The sequence below is a fragment of the Sinohyriopsis cumingii genome, chromosome 5 (genome assembly GCF_028554795.1).
Source record: "Sinohyriopsis cumingii isolate HCF-2022 chromosome 5, ASM2855479v2, whole genome shotgun sequence".
Classification (NCBI taxonomy): domain Eukaryota; kingdom Metazoa; phylum Mollusca; class Bivalvia; order Unionida; family Unionidae; genus Sinohyriopsis; species Sinohyriopsis cumingii.
Window position 1 is genome coordinate 90,312,709 of NC_142965.1, and position 25,196 is coordinate 90,337,904.

At 35.1% G+C, this 25,196-nt stretch overlaps 2 protein-coding genes and 1 long non-coding RNA gene across 3 annotated transcripts in view; 1 reads left to right on the top strand and 2 right to left on the bottom strand.

The window, feature by feature from the left end:
* Positions 1–25,196, bottom strand: part of LOC149799734 (B-cell receptor-associated protein 31-like) — an 86,618-nt gene that overhangs the window by 17,218 nt on the left and 44,204 nt on the right. The window lies entirely within an intron of this gene.
* Positions 12,873–21,207, top strand: LOC149799735 (transmembrane protein 26-like). Its single transcript, XM_089959103.1, has 3 exons — positions 12,873–13,363; positions 14,973–15,189; positions 18,566–21,207. The coding sequence occupies exons 1-3, from the start codon at positions 13,131–13,133 to the stop codon at positions 19,163–19,165; spliced, it is 1,050 nt and encodes a 349-aa protein (XP_089815229.1). The 5' UTR covers positions 12,873–13,130; the 3' UTR covers positions 19,166–21,207.
* Positions 15,392–20,204, bottom strand: LOC149799736 (uncharacterized). The gene is made up of 3 exons (XR_016421223.1): positions 20,091–20,204; positions 19,041–19,176; positions 15,392–16,474 (listed from the first exon to the last, which is right to left on the bottom strand). It is a non-coding gene; the product is annotated as an uncharacterized LOC149799736 (long non-coding RNA).

Here is a 25,196-nt window from a genome sequence, read left to right on the forward strand (position 1 = left end):
TTTTGCATACCAAGGCCCAGCAACGTGGAATGAATTGCCCACTGAACTATGACACATAGACACAGTGATCACATTCAAGAGGGCCCTCAAAATTCACTTATTTCGACTGCAAGAACAAACTTAAAGATCTCATAATGTTTCCTACCTGAAATATTCTCAGCATATTTTTTATTTTTTAATGTTTGTTTTAATTTTATGGTGTTTGTTTTTGTAATAATATTGCTATATGTTTTTTATCTTATAGATGTTGTCTAATGTTGTAAAGCGCTTAGAGCTTCTAAAGATTAGGCGCTATACAAAGTCCTCACTATTATTATTATTATTACACACCATCTGTGCGCTGGAAGTATTCGGTTTTTCTCATGGAAAGCATTTTGCACGTGCGGCATAGGATGAACTGAACTCACTGTTTCGATATATTATACACTATACACAAATCACACTTGGGTATCGTTGTACACAAAAAACGAAACCCCAGAACATGCATTTAATAAATAAAGGGATTTATACAATTCCGTGACAGCCTTGATCTAATACTTTGATTAAAACTATAAATTCAATTTAATATTATCTTGGTTGAGATGTACGGGTATAGTCAGCAGGGTAGATGTATTACCTGAAAGAGTAAAATGTCAAGGTAATTCAGATATACGGGACATTCATAAACATGCATGCACACAGGTAAATACACATCAGACACATACATACATACATACATACATACATACATACATACATACATTGTACTGTTTTGGTTTTAGATTATACCTCTCTTTTCTTTTCTTTCTCTTAGATCTATGAAGAGACTGGGGCAGTCTACATGGAACTTACCATTGACACACGAATTATCATTGGCGCAGAAATTATGATTGACAGAAATTATCTTAGATATATGTATATATAGGTTGTTGACAAGAACTGATTGTATAAATATATTGTTCCTGTAGTATGCATCATCAATAACTTAACGCAATTTACTCAGAGTCAATTTTCCTCTTACTATTGAAATAGTAGCCAAACATCGCCTAATTTTCCATTTTTACTTTCTAGTTGGAATCTGTGTTACATAACTTAACAAACTTAAAAACCTAATAATGTTTCCTACCTTTAATATTCTCAGCATGTTTTTTTATGTTTTCTAATTTCATGGTGTTTTTTTGTAATCATATCATTATGTATGTTTTTTTTTATCTTATATGTGTTGTCTAATATTGTAAAGCGCTTAGAGCTTCTAAAGATTAGGCGCTATACAAAGGCCTCATTATTATATAAGCAAGACCAATGGTCAAATATTTAGAAATTCCCAAATAAATAAATTGTTAATGCCTTTCTGTTGAAAAGTATGTACAATTGAAAAAACAAATCGCCTTATCTCATACAGTTTGCTCGAACCGATTTAAGGGCGGAAATACTAACAGCAGTGAATCAGTAAAATAATATAATAGAGACAAACAGTGATACATACAATTATATATGTATAAAGGATATACAACATATCAATTTTGTTATTAACATTTTATACAATCTTACATAGTGCCTTGGTATTAAGGCCATAAAGGATACAAAGTGTTTAACTTGTGAATCCAGTAAGTTTCTTTTATCAGTCTATTCATGTCTCCATGCACAGTATCTATTGTCATGAAAGAAAATCGAGTAAAGGGTGATTATTTGCATTAAAATGTAATGAAATATTAGAGGAGACATGAGGATCTCTATATTTTTTATATGAAAGCGATGATTGTTCATTCTCTTAGAAACTTGTTGAAGTGTTTGTCCAATATATTGCATACTGCATATATTTACATGTTATCACATCACTGATACACAGTTAGTGTTATGACGTAGAGAAAATACTTCTTTTGTATTGGCGCTACTAAAAGAAGTACTTTCTCTTATATTTGCACATTGAGAGAACAGAAGTCTGTTACATTTAGATGACGAAAAATATCTTTTTGGAAACATATATCCAAAATAGAAATTATTCTACACATATAATTGATTGTGCGCTGAACAAAGCCCTTAATCTTACTCAGCATGAGGCTTTAAACACAGCAAAATGTACAATAAAGAAAAATAGAATTCCTTTCGCAATACAATATAATCCTTCGTTAATGTAGGCCTTATAATTAATAAATATTGGAGTCTAATAAATGTATCAACTAAAAACAGCGTAAAACTACTTTACAAACATAAATCAATACTTGCTTATACAAGACCCAAGAATTAGCAAGATTTTTTAATTAGAACTAAACAGACAGAAAATAAAAAAAAAAGATATTTTTCGTCATCTAAATGTACTTGTCTGTAAAAACCTTATACATGATGTCGGGAATCTGCTATTTTTCTATAATTATATGTGTGCATGTCATGAAAAGTGTTTCTATATATTCTTTTTCTAAAATAAAAGAAACAAGTGTTGTGAAGATTCATTGATATTTGTTACAATTATTGTGAAAGCGACGCATCAAGACGATGGTAAAATTAAGGGAGATTTTAAAAAAATTATTTATGTTGTGCACATAGGAAATTGACTGTGAAAAAGCATGCAGAGAAGCATGGCGAGATAGCCAATAAGCGCATTCATGTGACGTTAAATGTGCTGTTCATGATAGTACTTCCCAATTAACAACTAGTAATGTATGTATGTATGTATGTATGTATGTCAAAAGGTTATTAATTTTTATACATTTACGCCTAGATAATAGACAGAATCATCTCAGTCTTATCTGGTATCATAAATGATTGCTAATTGTGACCACACCCACCCACCCACCTACCTAACTTCCTCCCTCTGCCACACAATTTGCTCCTAACGATATATTGAAGTAAATGCTAACATTAATGAGACGGATAGCCAACTAAACTACCTCCCTTCACTTGGCTTCCTTGTGCGGTTTAAGTGTGGTATCTTTCCTGAAGGAGATGACCATCCATTACGTTTGAAGTGTATGTAACTTCAAGCCAAAGATACATCTTTTAATTTGTGTAGTATAATGTTAGAACGTGTGATCAAATGCTGAAGGGAGAAATAGAATCAACGAACGATTAATTAAATAAATAAATATCAAGCTGAGCATAGTAAAAGCTTATCTTACGAGATAAATATGTCAGGTAACTGGGTTTCCGTCATTTCTATATCATATAACTACTTGTAGTGTATTCTAAAAGAGCAATTGTACTTTATCTTAAGAAATGGTGGGAACAACATTTTGGGATTGGTGGCGTTACTTTGATATGAAAAAATATATCTCACCTGACATGGAATGGGAAGGTATCAAGCCTTGAAAACCTAAATAACAAATCAAAACACATTTCATTTTGGTATGAAACTGCCACAAAGTTGCGAGCTAGGATGGAAGGTTTAACCAACCCTCGGAAAATGTATAATACGCACATGCACGCCGGTGCGCACGGGGAAGGTTGACTTGAACAGCCTGCAACGTCTCAACGTGAACTGCGAGGCATTTTCTCATCATAACTTCCAAAACCGAATGTATGCAAATCGGCGTATCTCTGGCCTGAACAAACTTGTCGATAGCTATTAATTTTTCGAAAGATTTCTGTTTTGATACTATCATATTGCTCCATTTAAGCAATAAAAGACCAACAAAACACAACGCGTTCAATGAACGTTTCTTTCCTTTCTTTTATTTTTCTTGAATTTTCAGCAGTTCATTTGTGTGAGCTCGACATACATTAGATGAATAGTTTTTCATTGGGACAAAAGACAAAAATTGTCTGCAGTGGCCTTTGAAACAAAATTTGCGATGGTATTCAGCTTTGTCTCAGCAATTATCCGTATTTCAAAAGGCTTTCTTACCCTCAGTATCCCCAACCTATGGTGACAGCGCACCGTAGAATTAAGCTGCAAATACGAGGATGATCGCAATCTGTGTGCCATCAACCGGAACAAAAAAATCCCCTATGCCTATGTCGCCTGTGCTGATAGACACATCATGTATGCTGCTGCTGACGCCGAAAAACGCGTTAACACCGCGCTTATACCGTTTGAACAGACAGCTACGTTCCTTGAGAATGCTATGCATGTTACCATAGAACCCTTCTTCCCCGGCCTAAAGTGTTTCACCCCCCAAGAGTTTTTTGTGTCTCTTTGTAGATTGTTAAGTCTTTAACCACTCTAGACCAGGTGAGAGAGATTTCTTCATAGCAAAAGAGCCACTTCCATCCTGCAAACATTCTGCCAACCTGACAAAAACCTTTGCCAACCTAACAAGTTTGTCCCCAATACTTATTTAACTGGTACTTTTATCGATACTCTTGTCAACTAAATGGTAGTTGATGGACTTTCTTCTGTGACTCGTGTGAAATAAATGCTAAACAAAAGATCTTAAAATCGAGTTTGAGTTAATCTAATGGAATGCGCAAGCTAAGTATTTCTTTTTAAAAACTTATTTATTTCTTAAAATATTTTTTTATTACTCTATCAGTGATAAGTATTACTGTCGTCGTGATAGCATAAATCATCTCAGTTTTTTAAATTCAATCGCATCATTTTTCGTTTCAACGCCTGTCACGAATAGATTATCCTATTAGCTATGCCTTTGCTAGTAACTTATTTCCCAGATGCGTTATTTCCAACCACGTAACTAAAAGTGGGAGTGGGGGATTAACTGCCTTGTCGAACTGTAGTGATATAAGCCATCTCAAGGTAATAGTTAATACTATATGCCATAGAGTTGTCTAAGACAAGGAATTTTGAGTTTTCTTGATAAGAAGATTAAAAATAAGAGTGTATATATATATATATATATATATATATATATATATATATATATATATATATATATATATATATATATATATTGGACCTTCCAAATAATTAATATTAGGCAATCTTTCTTTTCGCTTCAAGCTTTTCAAACTAATTAATTACGCTGGAAAATAATGATTCATCTAACAAATCGTTCCTCGTCTGTGGCTTTGTGTCTATTTAATAATTCATTCAATGTATCCCTTGGACAACAAAATACGTACGTGTAATATAGCACACAGCCTTAGAACTTCTTATCAATGTCTGAAAAATATTAGGCTTAAATCGAAAATACTATTCAGAGATTTGTTTTTCAAAACATAAAAATAAAGTAAGCACCATGTACAAAGATTGACAAGTGCTGATTGACAGCTGTACCGTATTTGTGAATTATTTGTTTCAAAACAATATTGTTCTTCAGATTTCTTTGAAAGCATAGTTATAATAATTTTTGAGTGAATAATGGTTCAAAATTGTATCATATTTGAGGAACTTAGATTTGCAAGCATACTAAAAAGAATGACTTAAACATAGAAAGAAAAAGTGCTGAAAATATTGCAGAGGGACAGTTCATTTGGACTATGTTTTAAAAAAATAAGAAATATCCCTGACTAGCGTATGAATTTACTGAGCAGATTCTTAAATTGCCTGAACTATAAATTTCGACGTGCCAAAATGCTCAGTTTTCTTTCAATTATTTATGCTATTTGCTAAGTTCAAGTTCATAATTATATTTTTTTTAAATATCTGCATTTAGCCTTAGAGTCATGGTCATGTGAACGTTTGTTGCTAGACAAACAAGCCAAATCAGACCAGAGTTAATTTACTGTTGCTTGAGTCTTATCTTTTACAACCGTTATAAAATAAACCCTTGATAATGATCATATTCCATAAACTAACAGCGCCGATTTCGGACTTAAAATTCATGCAGGACATTGTTTTTGATCCAAATTTATACAAGTTGGGTTAAAATTTCTTTCTTTTTATTTCTTCTTTTGTGTTCAAGTGTTATGGTAGCACACTCCTTAAAGTGCCTAACTTTTGCCCTTGAAACTAAGTTCGGAGAGGGCTTCTGTAAATATTTGTCATGAAGATTCCACATATATTTCAAGATAGCATTTTAGATAAAGCTCCTACAATTTGTTCAGGTCCTATGTTCTACAGTATATGGGCTAATAATGTTGTACGGATTTAGATCCTCTGGTTTAACCATGCAAAGCGGTTAGTAGTGAACAACGGAAGTTTTTGAAGTTTGAATTTAAACGAAGGTCATACAGAAATCAATTATCAAAGATTTTTCCGATACTGCAGAAACATTATAATATGCCAAGCTTAATATAAATCAATAAGCATGAGCCTACATTAATGTGTTTAAAAGCTTGAAAACTATTAAAGTTCAAACACTTAATTAACCTTGTAGGTTTGACAATGCTTGGTTACAAATCTGATATGAGATGCGACTATGGTTTACTCAGATACCCAGTCCAGTCAGTATGAATTTGGTGGCTGTTTTTAACTTGTTGTGTTCTCGATCAATTTGGTTTGATGTACTGATTGTACAGAGTATATCTGACACTTAGTGATTTTATAGAGTTTATCTGACACTTACTGATTTTACAGAGTTTATCTGACACATGGTTTTGATGTACTGATTTTACATAGTTTATCTGACACTTGGTTTGATGTACTTATTATACATAGTTTATCTGACACATGGTTTGATGTACTGATTTTACAGAGTTTATCTGACACTTGGTTTGAAGTACTTATTATACATAGTTTATCTGACACATGGTTTGATGTACTGATTTTACAGAGTTTATCTGACACATGGTTTGATGTACTTATTATACAGAGTTTATCTGACACATGGTTTGATGTACTGATTTTACAGAGTTTATCTGACACATGGTTTGATGTACTTATTATACAGAGTTTATCTGACACATGGTTTGATGTACTGATTTTACAGAGTTTATCTGACACATGGTTTGATGTACTGATTTTACATAGTTTATCTGACACATGGTTTGATGTACTGATTTTACAGAGTTTATCTGACACATGGTTTGATGTACTGATTATACAGAGTTTATCTGACAGGTGGTTTGATGTACTGATTATACAGAGTTTATCTGACACATGGTTTGATATACTTATTATACAGAGTTTATCTGACACATGGTTTGATGTACTGATTTTACAGAGTTTATCTGACACATGGTTTGATGTACTGATTATACAGAGTTTATCTGACACATGGTTTGATGTACTGATTTTACATAGTTTATCTGACACTTGGTTTGATGTACTTATTATACATAGTTTATCTGACACATGGTTTGATGTACTTATTATACAGAGTTTATCTGACACATGGTTTGATGTACTGATTATATAGAGTTTATCTGACAGATGGTTTGATGTACTGATTATACAGAGTTTATCTGACACATGGTTTGATGTACTGATTTTACAGAGTTTATCTGACAGATGGTTTGATGTACTGATTATACAGAGTTTATCTGACAGATGGTTTGATGTACTGATTTTACAGAGTTTATCTGACAGATGGTTTGATGTACTGATTATACAGAGTTTATCTGACACATGGTTTGATGTACTGATTATACAGAGTTTATCTGACACATGGTTTGATGTACTTATTATACAGAGTTTATCTGACACATGGTTTGATGTACTGATTATACAGAGTTTATCTGACACATGGTTTGATGTACTGATTATACAGAGTTTATCTGACACATGGTTTGATGTACTGATTTTACAGAGTTTATCTGACACTTGGTTTGAAGTACTTATTATACAGAGTTTATCTGACACATGGTTTGATGTACTGATTATACAGAGTTTATCTGACAGGTGGTTTGATGTACTGATTATACAGAGTTTATCTGACAGGTGGTGTGATGTACTGATTATACAGAGTTTATCTGACACATGGTTTGATGTACTGATTTTACAGAGTTTATCTGACACTTGGTTTGAAGTACTGATTATACAGAGTTTATCTGACACATGGTTTGATGTACTTATTATACAGAGTTTATCTGACACATGGTTTGATTTTCTGATTATACAGAGTTTATCTGACACATGGTTTGATGTACTGATTTTACAGAGTTTATCTGACACATGGTTTGATGTACTGATTATACAGAGTTTATCTGACACGTGGTTTGATTTTCTGATTTTGGACACTTAGTTGATGTACTTATTTGCACAAAGTTTAGTAAAGATCTTATGATGAATTTAAAGTGTATGTGTATTGAAGGAACGGTTTTAGAGAATATATCACTAATTAGGAGAATTCATCAGAATCGGAAAGATTTCATTGTAAATGAAATATTGCCAATTCAAGAATATATGAAACATTTTGGAGTAAGTTATAATGTACGTTTATCATATTTTGAATAATAAAATCGGGATGCAGAATTTTTAGTGTTATTCTTAAATAAATAAGAGTCTACACGAGAAATGGAATATCGCATTTGATATTTAACATTCAGATAAAGTAATTATTTATTTTTCTTTACTTGCTCACTGTGACGATCCGAGTCAATTAAAACAATTTATGCAAGCTTGTGTACAAATTCAGTTTTACACAAAGCTAGAACACTAAATACCTATAGCTTTTGTCATTTTGAGAAAGAGTCGATGGAACAATTAGAATTTGTATTAAGGAGTGAAACCTTTATGGATTAAGTTTTAAAAAGTGGCTGCAAAATAATTTTAGCTACAAATGTACCATTCTATTGTGTTAGTTCTTCGATAGGAAGGTGTGCTGGTATTGTCTGGTTTGGCAAAATTAATTTTCCCTATTTTGATAACTGCTAAAGAAAGTGTTCTTTAGACTAATTCAGGCTGGGTTTTTAGCAAAAGGATCAGCCATTTTAGTTAGCTGTGTGCTTAGATCATGTACAACTTACATAGGTATAATATGCAAAGAAATACAGCCACAGTACATGAAAGTAAAATACAGGTATGCTAACATTCTCTCCAATGTGCAAGTTACAAATGTCAACAATTTCACCTTACACCCATCACTCTCTCAGAAGTTCATAATATCTGTAGAGCGCCCCATGCTCATGGTGACAATGTTTACTTTTTCCAGTACTTTTCCTACTCAATATAGTTCAGATTTCACGATCAATCAGAGCCGTTTCCGTATCAGAAAATTGTAAAGGCTGTGGATGGTTATGCTGGTAGCGCAATTCCTCAAATTCAAGCCTAGACCATATTACACATTCCAAAACCATTCCGTCAGAAGTAGCATCATGCCAGTTGGCTGAATTTTCTTTGGGTCTGTTCAATATGTTTGATAGCATAGCTGATGTTCACTTGCACTGACCTAATCACTTGATACTGAATCAGCCTCCCTTGACTGTGTGATCTCTGGGATCGTCTGTGTTGTCCTAAAATGGCTAATGGAGGCTTTTGTGAAGTTGTTTTATGCCTGGAACAATTGTTATTACCTACATTGACCAAGTCTCCCAAATTGATTATGCCTGACGGGCTGATCACGTGGCTGGAACAGGTATCTTGTTTTTTCCAAGTCATCACCAAACAACATTCGCTCCATTTTGTCAAAGCTGGTGCAAATGAGTCCATACTTCCTTCCCGGCCTCAGATCATCCATTCCCTAATGGTTGAGTTCAGTATGGGCTCCAGCAAAAGCCACAATGCATAGGTTCATTTTCATACATGGCGGAATGTTAATCATAACTTAGTAAACCACCAATTTTTCATGGCATTTGTAAGTTCTGCTACAGTGTTACGAATCTAAGGTTTTAAATTAAGTAACATAACAAAGCGAAACCAACAAGTTTAGTAAAATTCAACAAATAATATAGTTTCCGAGAGAACACAAGGTGAAAATTTAAAAGGAACTTACTGTATTATTAATTAAATCCCAAATCATCCTAAAGGTTCTATCTCAAGTCCCAAATAATAGATTATTCCGAATGAATTCCAGTATTGAATGTGACGATGAATAATTCCGATGTATACAACCCTATGTAAATAAAATCTAAGACACAATAAGATAATCAGGGTACCGGCCATTTTCCTATCAATTTCATAAACAAGTTCGCTTTTAGAACAGTCTAAATTTCCATTTTAAAAAAAGAACCTTGAACTAAACACCAGTAAACAACCAATTTATAACATACAAACAAGCAGGTATACCTCATCTAGAATCTTCCAAGGTCAAAATACCATATAAACATGTTAGCAACAAATATTTACATTATCTTAATGTAGAGATCAGCAATAATGACCTAAAATTAGCTATGTCATATGTTGTTTACAAATGCTCAGTGGCTTAAACAATGCCCTAGAATCATGGATAACGGTTAAACACACAGTATATATATATACATAACAACAGCTATCATTCCTTTTGTCACAAATGTTACAAGAATTTGCAGTTTTGTATTTCTTGTCCAGCGGCAGCCGATATTTCTGTATTTATTCTTGGAGGAATGAAAATGGGACAGTTCTCAGTATTGGGGATATCATCCAGCAATGCATTCAACTTAGAGTCAGAAGGTGGTGCCCGCACTATAGAAATCCGTCTCAAATGGATCAGCTTCTATAGCTTCCTTATCTCTAGCTTCCTTAGCAAGCTCCGTTTTAGAATTGTTATGTGTCTGCTGTCCAAGTGATGGCGTTAACCAGTCTGTCCAACTTATCTTGATTGTCATTTCCTCTGCATCCGAAATGTGTGGCAACTGGCTTTTGTCTGCCGCATCTCCTTTATCACTGGACGCGTATATCTTTATTTGACTCAGGGTCAATGGCCCAGGCTCGTTTTAGCTCAACCACGGGCTACGCGAACGCTTGGTCGTTTTTGCAACACTTGACCTTTCTATGGGTTTTAATATAGTCTGGATGTTATGGTCATGCTACACTCTTAAAACCACTCGTGGCCTACAATAGCTCGCTCATGACCTTGCTGTGCATTTAACTGCATTTGCAACATATTTCGTTGTTAGTCGAAGCACCCAAATTTGAAAATTATCAATCTAAATTCAGTACAATAGTGTTCACATCACCAGCCTCTACCAATGACTCACTGTCATCGTTCGACACGATCAGGCGCTAGTTATCAGTTTCCGATTCATCTACTGTAGTTTTTTTCTTTCTTTGGACAACAATGATTATTGTGAAATTCATTTGTGAGAACAAGTGGTTTATGGAGTCTTTTTCGATTCTTTTTGTCCTATTCTCTTACGTTGTCACTGAAGTGTTTACGCAAGTTAGTGCAACATTTTCTATCAGTCTTTTGGCCAATTTTCATGCGTGTATTCATTCTGTTTAGCTCCGGTGGCCTACGTGGTTAGAGCGTCCGGCTCGGATGCGGGATGTCGCGGGTTACAACTCCGGTCGAGTCATACTAAAGAGTTATAGAAATAGTACTAGTAGTTGCCTCGCTTGGCGTTCAGCATTGAGAAGAGTGTTAGGAATGGTCGGCCTGGTGTCAGGATCATGTGACTGGATGAGACATGATACATGTCTGCGATCGGTTGTCTCAGAGCTGTGCTATACATCATTATAAACTGCCACACTGCAGACACCGTAGCAATATTACTAAAACTGCTAAGGCTACGTTACAAATCTAAATCACACAAAGATTATCTTGAACGTGAAAATGGCAGTAAAAATACTTGTCACTGAGAAAGAATTTTTACCGTATATTGTCCAAAATGTTAGCATAAAAATAATTCCCGCATGTATACAAAACAAGTCAATAAAGCAATGAATACGCAGTAATCTGACAGGCCTCTGCAAATAATGACTGCACAATGACCCCACACAATATACGTCATCTCACATGAACCCCATAATCTTATATGGCAGAAATAGAACTGACTGGATAAAGAAAACTTCTCTTTAGCCATTTTTCAGGCTGATTAGATTCATACATTTTTAGACGCAGCGCCCGCTACAATTACTACCCCATTTGAAACCATCTGTACTAAAAGTAGTATGATACTATTGTGATACCATTTGAAACCAACTATCCTATGACTAATTTGATACAGTTGGGATACTAACTACACTAAGAGCAGTGTGATAATGTTGGGATACTAACTACACTAAGATTAGTGTGATAACAACGCGATACCATTTGAAAACTAATTACAGTAAGAATAATGTGATATTGTTGCGATACCATTTGAAACGAACTACACTAAGAGTAGTGTGATAATGTTGTGATGCCATTTGAAACTAACTACACTAAGAGCAGTGTGATAATGTTGTGATGCCATTTGAAACTAACTACACTAAGAGTAGTGTGATAATGTTGTGATGCCATTTGAAACTAACTACACCAAGAGTAGTGTGATAATGTTGTGATGCCATTTGAAACTAACTACACCAAGAGTAGTGTAATAATGCCGAGATTACATTTGAAATTAACTACACTTTGAGTAATGTGATAATATTGCGATACCATTTGAAACGAACTACACTAAGATTAGTGTAAAAGGCTTAAAATCAGGTTCATAATCAATTTACTCGAATAGATGTGTGTCATAAAAGATTTAGCCCCCTTTAGGCTACTTCTTTCTTTCTTTCTTTCTTCTATTATTAGTATCCTGAATTTGTTGATTCACAATGAGAACATCATGTCCGTATGATCTTGTATCTCAAGTGCCGGATGATAACTAATAGTCCACATTAAATGTTTTGTTTTATATTTACTCACTATACCTACTTTTGTCTTACACCGTATAAGGGAAATTCACAATTGTATGACCTGATTTAACTCTATAGCTTTGTGTTTGCCCTCCAATATACAACGCGATCTCAAATGTAAACAACGTCAACCCAGATCTACCATCATATAATGCGGCCGCAAGCTGGTATGCATAGTCTCGAATTGAAATCGTACGCAGATCCAGAATTCTAGACCCTGACCTGCCTATACAATATATTACTGGAGATCTGGTTATACGCTTTTACAATTGGGAGTGAGTAATAGACTAACATATACGGTATACCCTAATAAGGAAAAGGTATCTTAAAGGAAATGCTATACAGGAAACTGGACGTTGAGTCTGACTGAGTGGATTCGATGACACTGTGATTGACAGAAACTCGTACACATCAGTACACACTATCATGAAGGCAGTAAAAGAAATAGATGCGCATTTTAATTTGAATGAACTTTATGATCATAAATGCATTTGCTAACATATATACTAACATATATCAGCTAATTGACAAGCAAATATCACATGACGTTTTGAATATACTCTACTCATCCAATCGGGGGAAAATATATTTTGCGGACATTTGCACGGTGTAATTGTTTAAGAAGATTTTAATCATGGAAATGAGGAAGCAGTCAATATTTCGATCTAGATATCATAAGTTTGGAAAGATTTCACGTGCAATGGTGGCACGCGCGCTGTTACTAGCGCATGCTGGGATTGTTATCTGGCTAACTACAAGACAATTAGATGACAAAAAGTATTATGGAATTCTTGCTATGGCTGTACCTTTGTTTTTCATGGAAACCTCTGCAGTTCTGTACTTTCGTCAAGGCTTGGAGTGGAAACGGTAAGATTGTAATTTAGTTTTGTTCAGTAGCTAAGGTTTATTTCACTTTATGTTAGGTGAGTTATTTTTTACGTTTCGTTTGGCTTTGTGTCTCTTAGTTTCGTTCAGTTTTGTCCGCGTTGGATTAGTCTAATGTATTGACCGGTTGTAGAAACACCGAAATAAGCTCAAAAACCAAAATACACCGAAACACACAAAGAAATACACAATTATTTACATCTTTTGGGAGTACATATTGGTGTACAGCCTGATACTATGGTTTGCAATTGTTTTGATAATAATACTCATAAGCAAAACAAACTTTGATTTCAACGATTTGTATACGAATTATATTTACTTTTTACCCATTCCTGGTGCAATTGGTGTAATGACGTTACTCCGTCGTATTTGATTTTACAAGATCGGGCAGGTATGATCAATCGCGGATAGGTCAGAACTTAAACGATATGAGTGAGATTGTGATTGTGAGAATCCAGAAATGAGTATTTACTTATTTTCTATGGAAATAGCATATACTTATATATTTTAAAGTAAATAAAGACATAACAGATAAACGAGGTAAAACTGTCTAATCAAGTACAAGTGACTTCAGTAAACTAATGGAGCTATACACAGAAAAATGTTCATAATTCCTATTAAACAAAAATCACTGAAATCAAAATGTAATTGCATATTTATCATTATTCAAACACATACAAATTATACTACATTTATTTTCATCAGTATTATGGTTGAAAATATGTGTATTTCGTTGCGTATTTAGGTTTTTGAATGCATTTCAGTGCGTATTTCGGTTTTTGGATGATTTTCGGTGTTTCTGGTAACTCCGTGTCGACATGTTGTGATACCTATGCAACGCAATTTGGTCTTTATAATGCATAAATGCATTCATCTCATGCATCCTCAACATGCGCGTGCGTGGTTATTGTTGTCATTATGATTTATGTTGCTTTTGTCCTCTCTCTTTTCTAGTTGTCGCTGTTTTTGTTAGTTGTATAGTGCTGGTGGTAGTGGTGTATGTGTTTTATATAAAACGTTTAATTTATTACAACCAAACTATGAGCCTAAATGGGAGTATTTTAGCCTTATTTAGTTGATGAGTTAAGACCAGCTTGGTCCTTCATAAGTCAACTAGTGGTTTCCATTTTTTACTGTATGACTCATTTCCTCGTCGCCTCCTCTCCTTTGGGTCCAGCGCCATTTCATCCACTTTGAAGACTGTGCTGGGGTGCAAAATCCGGATGAATTAACTCAGCTTTGATATTTCTTCTCTGATTGTGGAGGTGGACACGCCTTAGAAAGGCTCCTAATTGGTCAGTTTCAGGCTTGGTTGTTTGATAGGCAAGTCTATTCGAGTAATTTAAGACCCTATCATAACAACGAAAATTCTAACAGCAATTTCTAAATACTCACAGTCTGGGGAAATGGCGAAAGCAGGTTAAGTCCCAATTCAATGACAGAATAGCAATGACAAGGCCACGACTCGAACCCTTGACCACTGATCCTAAACAGGCAGTCTCTACCACTAAACCACGTTGTCATTAAAACCAGTGTTGAACTTCACTTATTTTCATGGTTAACAAGCATTCATTTTTGTTTTCATATTCAGTTTTTGTCCAGCATTTCTGGCGTATTTTGCCAGCATCGTTCCTGGACTTTGGCTTCAACGTTTGAATTCCTTGGGCCACCTCGGCAACAACGTCACCTCCTTCTGTAACCGCGGATCGAAGACAGATGAAGATCAGACGAGCGTTTCTAATACGGGACGGGACGGCGATAAGTCAACCATGATTAATTTGGAATTCTTATTTACGAGACCAGATATCGTAAGAACTTCGTTTGTTTTTTTGTGTTGTTGCATAACACAACTGTCCATGTTTGTAGTAGTTCTTAGCCTAAATTCAGTGAGAAATATCTAGAATAGCAGTATTCTTTTTGGGGGTGGGGGAGGGGATTCTTAAAATAGACAACGGAGGGGAGGTGGCCACTTCAACAGGATCGGATGCCCTTGTACGAAAATATTTCATAAGATCCTTCCACACATACACCATTTATACGCATAAATACATTCATAAACAAATTTAAGTGTATACATAATCAAATTTTATTTCATTACATCAGCAATGAAACAGAAAAACGCTATGCAATGCATATTCAGAGTGTAGTATAACAAATTCTGACGGTAAGTTGCCTGTCGCAAATACGGAGACCCAAGAGTAATCTATCTGGGTCCGAGACGATCTTGCATATAAAGCTGTACAATATCTCAGTAATTAAAACATCTTCAATATCTCAGTAATTAATACTCCAACACTAAATAACATTAACTTTTTAAAGAATGTGGTTCGGGATTTATTCGAAAGTTCGAGATAAAATATCTCTGAAGCTGCTAATGGTTTTTACATAAGTATGCATAAGTTTTAAAATGCACGCTTGAACGTTACTGTAAATTCTGACGACAGTGTTTCGAGTAAAACGTTCAAGTCTTTTCTTGGAAAGTCCAATGAATTTAAAGGTACAATATCTAAAACAAAAAAGAACCGTGTGTTACAACAAATACTGTGTGAGCTCAGTAAATAATATAACCTTGATAATTGTGTGGATGGGTTAAAATAGGATGACCGATTTGAATATCCTTGTTCACTTGATATGTTAAAAGTATGTATATAAACAAGGTGCAAAATAAATAATAAACACTATGTACTTTATATAAATAATGAAATACTATATACTTTAAATAAATAATTAAATATCATATAATTTATACAAATCACTAAATATCATATCGTTAATATAAGTAATCAAATAATACATACTTATTATAGATAATTAAATACTAGGCACTACATATAAATAATAAAATAATATATACTACATATAAATAATTACACTATATATGCCACATATAAATAATTAAATACGATATACTTAATATATATAATATCCTTATATTTCACCTCTGTCTACGTGGGTTCGAGTCTCCGATTCGGCCAGTGTGGGTATCTGAAAAAGCTTGCGAGTAGCTTCTCGTGGGTCGGTGGTTTTTTCTGGGGTTTTCGCGGGTTCTTCCTCCACCATTAATACTGGCCGCCATGTATAGCCTATCGTGTGCTGAAAAATGGCGTTAAACCCTACAGTAACAACATATACATAATTAAACACTATACTATATATAAATAATATAATACTATTTACTACATATAAATAATTAAACACTATAAACTACATATAAATAATTAAATACTATATATTTGTTTGAGTTTGTAAAGGTAAAATAAATTTTTCCCTGACAAAAGTTTGCATACTTGCTGATGTTAGTTTTATTGGTGTGGACCCCTCTCCGCTCTCCACCTATGACTGACATAGAGAACTTTGAAGGAGTGAGATACGACCCTTCGGTTTGCGGACATAACTCAAAAGGTCATACATGTATATGTTGATTTACAACTTTGTAGTTATTAATCCCATGTTATAGTCTCTTGGTGTGCGACCTAAAGAAAATACATGAATTATCTGAACTAATTTAAAGTACGGGTTTGACACTATTCGAATTAGGAATCGTGCAGTCCCATTCTACGAGATACAGAGATTTGTGTATGAAAGATACATGGTACCATCATTCTTGAAATATTTTGAGGGGATAATGAAAGGATACATATTTCTAAAATGAGTCAGACTAAACATTCATCGTGTTCAAAAAGTGTTACACTGTATTGCGATCTGATTGGTTAGTCTTAGATTCTTCCTGTTTTTGTTGTTGCTATTATTATTATTGTTGTTTAAATCTTGTATGACACGGGCAGATAATAAAGCTCCGTCTCCTTAATCAGACATAGCTCTGATGTAGAAGATGGTACATACCCTTTCTAGACCTACCGGTCGGTTTCAAGACTCTGTCTTTTTACCACTTTCTACAAACCACATTTGAGGATTGACTGACAATTTTACTGGTTAAAGCAAAATCTCAAGAGAAATTAATGTTTCCTCGGAGATGATCACGTCTATCATCTCAATATATTAACATAGTTTCCATTTTTAATAGTATTATTTGGACAATTAGATTGAGATTAATTTTGAAAATATATGATAAATGTCATGAAAATAGATAAGAAATTAGAACAGTGACTGTTTTAACTTGTATACGCTTTATATTGACTGCTAGCAAGATGAGTACCAGAATATATCTAATTAGGTCCCACCTAACACCTTTGACTGATACATGGCGATAGATAAACTCAACCATAGACATAAACTATTGGGTACACTGAACCAGTCACATAACATAATAAAGTAAATTCAACCGTGCGCATAATCTAACTGGTAAATTTAACCAATAACATAACCTGACAGGTTAATTCAGCTAATCAACAACCTGATGAAATTGAGAAAAGGTGGTGATAAAATAAACGAAGTGATTACAAGGGACGAAGTTGACAGTTAATACCATACCTAAATTTAACTGGCTTCCAGAAATCAATGATAAGGTTGTCTTGCATAAACTCAAGTTATGTTTTAAAAACGCGGGAAATAGTTTACAATTAGGTTGCAATACCAGACTAATTATTCGCCTGCTAAACCACGTACCACGTCCACAAAACGTTTGGCAATACAGATTTTATTAAACCGTAAAACAACACATTTTAAAACCTTTAAGTTTAATTCATACAAAATTATGTGCTTCTAGTTTTGGTCATTAAAGCTCCACGAGCCATTGCATTTATGTAGTTGCTCCTTTTAACAAAATCGCCCTTGTCTGTGAAACTTTAGTAATTTTCTCCAATGAAAAGCAATGCCCATTAACCAGTTAGATCTTCGAAGATATAGATTTTAAGGATCTATTTGGTCAAATGTAAAAAGCATGGTTTCAAATTATGTATGCTTTGAAAATATTCCAGTATTTCAATAATCGTTTCTAATGCAACTCTTATGCAAGCACTGTATTTGAAATGTTCTTCTCTGAATTTACAACCAAATTTAATATGTTTCTTCACACACGGGAAACATGATTATGTGACTGAACGTGTACAAGACAATGCCACTCATTAAGTTTTATTTTACATGTTCCTCCCTTGCCTCCCGTTTTGGCGGACAATAATTTAGTGATATCACATTCCATCAAGATGTGACAGGAATCCAGATCGCTGTACGGTATTTTGTTTGCTTTAAGCTATTCTATTAAATGTATTACATTTATCCCGCCAGGATGTGAACTGTAATGACGTCATTTCCATGGAAGAGGAGTCCATGCTGATTCTAATCATCGTCTGTCGTTGGCTTATGCCTCGAGGACACCTGAATCGGAACGATCTCTCACAACTTCTGCTGATGTACCTCGGGATATGTGCAGACATAATTGATTTCTCCGAGTACTTTGAATATGAACGCGGCACAGACAACAAAACTTTCGCGTACACTCTTCTTGGTGTCTGGACATGGTGTTTGATGCAGTTTACACTAGTAGTGACGTCAGCCTCACAAACTCAGGGAACCAAAACAGACGGCCTAAAGATAGATTTGAGCGATGTATTTTCTCTTATGATGGTTCTTTTTATGCAAGATGGACCTTTCTTCGTTATACGTACAATTTTAATCATACGTAGAAAAAAGCTTGACTTTAAAATCTTATTTTATTACTGCAAAAACATTTTGACTCTGATACTCGCAATTTACCGCTTACTTGTTCTTGGTTCCTGCGTATCTTATGATGGGGATGACCTAGTCATCGAAACTGTGGACATTCAATGCGAACCTCCATTAACGTCTCCTTCAGGAAAACGAAAAAAAGGGCGTACTGGATTTTAACTGGTCATGCGCTGAAGGAGATATAATACGAAAAATGGTTGATGATCACAGTGGAGGGATGGAGTGGGGGCTTTCGAACTGATTATCAAAAGACAAAGTTTTGAACCATCTCTATAGAAAGCTTATTTAAACACATTGAAATTTACCAGTGATGAAAATCAGATGCAAGAAAAATAGAATGATCGCAGACAACGAGACACTAAGTAAAAAGTACAAGATGCAAATATATACATGGTTAAGCTTGACATAATCCCACATTCTAACAACGAGTAGGTTTTAAAAGATGAAGAAAAACAACAGTTTATGAAATAAAAACTTGCTCTCTGTAGCGGTATTCGGTACAATAAAATGTTACACGTCTTTACTTCCTCCATATTAAATAAAGATGCAAATACAATTTTTTTTTTAAAAAAAATGTCTGTAACGATAATTTTAGTCCTATGCCTAACAATACTTTGTGTCCTTCCCTGCACTATTCATTATCTTTTCTCCTTCGGTACTATTTTTTCGTAGATAAATGCAGATTAATGCTTTCAAGGTTAAACAATTCAAAGAATATATATATATATATATATATATATATATATATATATATATATATATATATATATATATATATATATATATAATGTTTTTTCTTATTCGGTACTATTTTCGAATACTTTCAAGGTCAAACAAATCAAAGAGTAGCCAGCCTGCGATGACAACTAAAATCTAATGCTATTGTTGCGTTTAAAAAGAATTAGTTTACCAGCAATTTTATAAATTTTTGGAGCTAACAGTTGTTTTTTAAACATGCTTGAAAAAAGTGTATACGGACTCAGATCACAATTAATTTTTCCTATATAGTCTCTACATTTGTTTATCAGTACTTAACTTTCCACTGTGTCCAAATCGATACAAAACATATGTTAATCTAAAATACCTTCAAAGATGACTTCACGGTGAAGTTTTTCTCATTTCGTTGAGAGGCTGGACTGTACACAACCACACCATAAGCTCATATTTTAAATCCATGCAAAGAATGCCTAAATACGACTCTTATATCACCACCAAACGAGACATGATAAACTGCTCTAAGAATAGACTACATTCGTACTGAACCGGAACTATTGTCATCTAATTCCATACGTCAATTGAAACTTTCTCGTATATTCCTCGTTTGCTCAATCCCTTTTTTATTTAAAATATAGCTCAGGAAAGATTTAGTTCTGTAACCAGTACAAGGCATGGAACCTTAAATTTTGTAACTTTATTTCCCTCTTTTAACTCAATTCCGTGTCCTGTGTAATAATTTTGCAATCGTGTGATTGTTCGAAAGGATTACATTTTAACTATCCAGTTCATTATAGAATATTTGTAAAATCACTATTTAATTTTACAAGGCAATCCAGTTTTTCCAACATTCCCACAAATATTAAAAGCTCCCATTTTCTGCTCTATTTCATTCAATGTCAGTGTGGTATGTTTCGTCTAATCCATATACCATTACACTTTACATGTTAGTTTTTTAAGGGACCATTCTGTCTGTTTTTGTTTCCTTTTTGTTCCTGCAACACCACTGTCATGGTTATTTTTAAATTATCGATGACAACATCCTATAAATCCTGCACATGTAAATGATTTTAAATGATATTTAATTTTTTAACGAATCTGCGATGTTATTATCATTTTAAAAGTTTCAAAGGCGATGTCAGTGGAGAAGAATGTATGATATAGTCTTTCTTGTTTGGTGCAGAAACATTTATTTTTCTTTTACATCAGATTTTTTATGTTGGTGCATAACGTACTTGTGTTTTTTAATTTTTTAATTCATGAATGTAGAGGATACTAAGACGCATGCCAAAAACATCACGACTGTCAACAGGGAAACGTACCAGTCATGTATGTACAAATTTGCGAATAAACTTATAGCACATTGATAAGCAATCCTTTAAATGTAGAAAATCAATGTGTCTTACTGTCACCTTTACTCGTGTATTTAACTGTATAAAATATGTGCCTTTACTCGTGTATTTAACTGTATAAAATATATGCCTTTACTCGTGTATTTAACTGTATAAAATATATGCCTTTACTCGTGTATTTAACTGTATAAAATATATGCCTCCACTCGTGTATTTAACTGTATAAAATATATGCCTCCACTCGTGTATTTAACTGTATAAAATATATGCCTCTATTCGTGTATTTAACTGTATAAAATATGTGCCTTTACTCGTGTATTTAACTGTATAAAATATATGCCTTTACTCGTGTATTTAACTGTATAAAATATGTGCCTTTACTCGTGTATTTAACTGTATAAAATATATGCCTTTACTCGTGTATTTAACTAGCAGCAGAGGGGGCGAATCCTACAAAGGTCTAGAGACCACCAAATGATAAAATAAGCCTTAAAAAAAAGCTAATCCTACAACAAAACGAGACTTCCAAATGCTAAAATAAGCCTTCAGAAAGGGGGGGAATTCTACAACAGCAACGAGACAAAAAAACGCGACCCCCCCCCCCCCAACTTGTTGTCGCCGCCCGGGGCTGCTCTCTTCGAGTTTCTTACGTTAACCATACAATGTATCAAGTCCGATACGGTATCGTGTCCGCGGGTCGTGTAAATTTATTGTTACAAATCCATGCGCGATAATTAAATCGCAGGTTATCAAATAATGGCAAATATCGGAGAAGCACTCACAACTAGATTGGCACGACAACGACTAGCCGCGATTAAAAAATTTCTTCCGGTTCGTGATTCCGTCAAGGAAAAATTAAAAGCAAGACAAGAAGCGCGAGTTGAGTTTGCAACATCTGCGGAGGAATTATTTAAGCCTATTACAGCAGCTACTGGTGAAGTTAAAACTGCAATTGTAGGAAAACCTGATCTTGCCGACCCTACCAAAACAAAACGAGGGCTACTTCAAGCAATAGAAGAACTTAAACAGCAACAGGCAGATGCAGGTGCTGTAGCTGATCCAGGTGCCGCCGGAGTAGTGACAGTTGCTAAAAAAACATTTATTGATAAATTTACCGAAGATGGTATTACTGAAATAAAAAATATTCCGCTTACTAACATAGATGAGCTTAAGGAGTTTTCTGCTTGGATTGTCTTAAATTATCCTAACCGGCAAGATTTTCTAAAACCAGGAGCTGGCTTGGGTATGACCCAGGGTGAGTGGCGGGATTATGTTTATAAAGTAAACCGAGGCTATTCTCGAATACCTAACATTGATGATACCTATAGTTTTATAAAAACTGGCGTAATTGGGGTTAATAAGGAACTAAGAGACAAACGAATGGAGGCAAGGGAAAAGGAAAGGCGGGCAAAAATACAAGAGATGGAAAGGGAAAGGCAGGCAAAAATTCAGGAAAGGGAAATGAAAAAGCAGGCAAAAATACCGGCGAAGAAAACACAAGCTCAAATCCTGCAAATGACACTGCCCGATCCAGTGCCTGAATTTTTATCGCGTGAACAAATGGGCGCTAGCGCTCCCGATGACGATGATGATTTTTCCACTCCTGTTTCGTCGTCCATTTCGCCGCCCTCACCAACACTAAAAGAATTACTCATAAAAGAAAGTGACCTGGTGAGGGAAAAGTTCGATCTTCAAAAAGTTGTAGAAGAAAAATGGAAACTTGACAAAAGAAATAAGGAAAATAAGGATGCATACCAAGCCGCAGTTGTTCAATACAACAAAAAGGGAAAAGAAATTGACGAAATAAGAGAGAAAATTCAGAAATTAAAACAACAAGAAAAAGAGAAAACAGGCAGCGGATATAATAACCACATCTGTCCTGATAATATCGTCAATGACGTATCACGGTTGGAAGTTCTCATCGGAGGAAGACGTGCCGGAAACAACTCTCCGGAAATTATAAATGAAGCCGCAAATATCTGTCAGAGACTATTTCAGCGTGGCATTATGGATATCGGCATCTACCGGGGGCTCATTGATGAACTCGCAGACGGTTACCACAGCGACTAATAATTAAATTTGCTAGCAAATTCAGTTAGAGAAACAATAATTAAATAAAATGATACTACACGATTCTTTTCGCAGACCAAGAAGTGTCAGAGTAGTAAACTCACGATTACCAGTATACGAGGTTGTTTACGGAGATGGAGTCGGTGATGTTGTTAGGGATTTAGTCACAAGAATCGCTCCGAAAGCTGGACCGTTAGCAAAACAATTCGCGATGAAAGCCGCTGATGTTGTCAAGGATAAAGCCATTGGCACTGTTGGTAGTCTTGCCGGGAAAGCATTTCAATCAATCAAGGATCGACTAGCACAGCTGATACGAAAAAAAAACCCAGTCGAGAGGTTGGTGCCAGTAAAACTACCATCCACTGAAGCTATGCCGGCAAATGTTAGTAGCGTAGTAAATAAGGCCGTAAATCAGAAATTAGCTGAGATCGCAACAGCAGGAATTACCTCCAAAGCGTTGCAAGATAGTGTAACTGCTAATTTGATAGCTGGTAGTGGTTTCCGGTGACGATAACATTTTAATTAGATCATCACAAATAATAATAATGTTTGCACGAAAATCCAATGACGCGTTTGATATGTCCAAACCAGTACTTAAAGATGATTCTGTACGTGATTTTCAATATTATTCTTATGAAGCACGTGATCCTAACCAACGCGGAAGAATTGAACTACAGGTCCAGGATACAAGTAGATACTTCTTGCCCGCTGAGGCCTTCATCGAAGTTGAAGGTAGGCTTTTAAAGAATGATAACACCGGCTACGGAATCGGCGACCGAGTTGGATTTGTTAACAACGGCATCATGGCGTTATTTAAATCCGCTATTTACATGATAGATGGAAAAGAAATTGAAACAATTCATGATAACGTCGACGTTGCCACAACAATTTTCGGGTTGGCGAGATACTCGGATGATTACACCAGATCAGCCGGACCATCAATGATGTTTGCAAAGGATATAACCGACATCCCCGAGAACAGGAATGTAACAATGAATGCTGCCGGTGACGCAGTTGCATCGATGAACGAAAATTTTAATTTGGGTTTTGCAACACGTAGATCGATGTTAAGTGGAGATGAAGAGTTCTCAGGTGTGATTCCATTGTCTCACATCTTTGGATTCTGCAGAGATGTCCACAAGGTCATATTCGGTGCCAAACACACAGTTGTACTTGTGCGAAAACCTGATGATAATGACGCTATCTGGCGAGATGCTGCTGTTGCCCCTGGTCAGGTAATACTAACTAAACTGTGGTTGTGGATGCCAGTGTTGTCTCCGTCAATCACCGAAGAAGAACGACTGTTGTCTTTCATGAACACGGACGGTAAATCACTGCTATCCTGGAAAACAACAACCACAGACGTTATTCAAGGTGATCACGGCGGGTTGTTTACATGGCATATATCATCGCAACAAGGAGTATCAGCACCACGACATATTTTCATTGCATTTCAACTCCGTGCTAGAATAGGTAGCCAGGAAAGAAATCCAATGGTATTTGATACACTTGGAGTTTCTGAAGTTTCGTTGAGAATAAATGGGCATCAGGAGCCATCTGAGGATATATTAATAGATTTCGAACATCATCGTGTCGCACGCGCGTATCATCGTCTGATGTCATTTATGGGGCGCGACCTTAATGTAGACACTGGCCTGCAAATATCACAGCGAGACTTTATGAGTTTATATCCGATTTATTACTTTTCGCTGGAACATCTTGATCTGGTTAAACAATCTGTTGTCGACCTACATTTCCGAGCTCGTGTAGGTGTTCCTGCTGGTGGTTACAGAGCGATTGCGGTTATACTCTCCGATAAAGCAATGCTGCTTGAAGGTGTTGGCGGACGAATGAGGGTCATCGACGCTCCAATCGAGAATATGTAACGCAATTAAAATCAAACTTAGGATATAATGTCATACAGTCATGTTAATGTCACCTTGACTTCCGGTCAAACGAAGAAATTGCAATCGAAGAACGCAAGCACGTGCGGGACATCAATAACACTAAAACGAGATCAACTTGTTGGTGGTCCAAACAAGCTGTCGTTGACT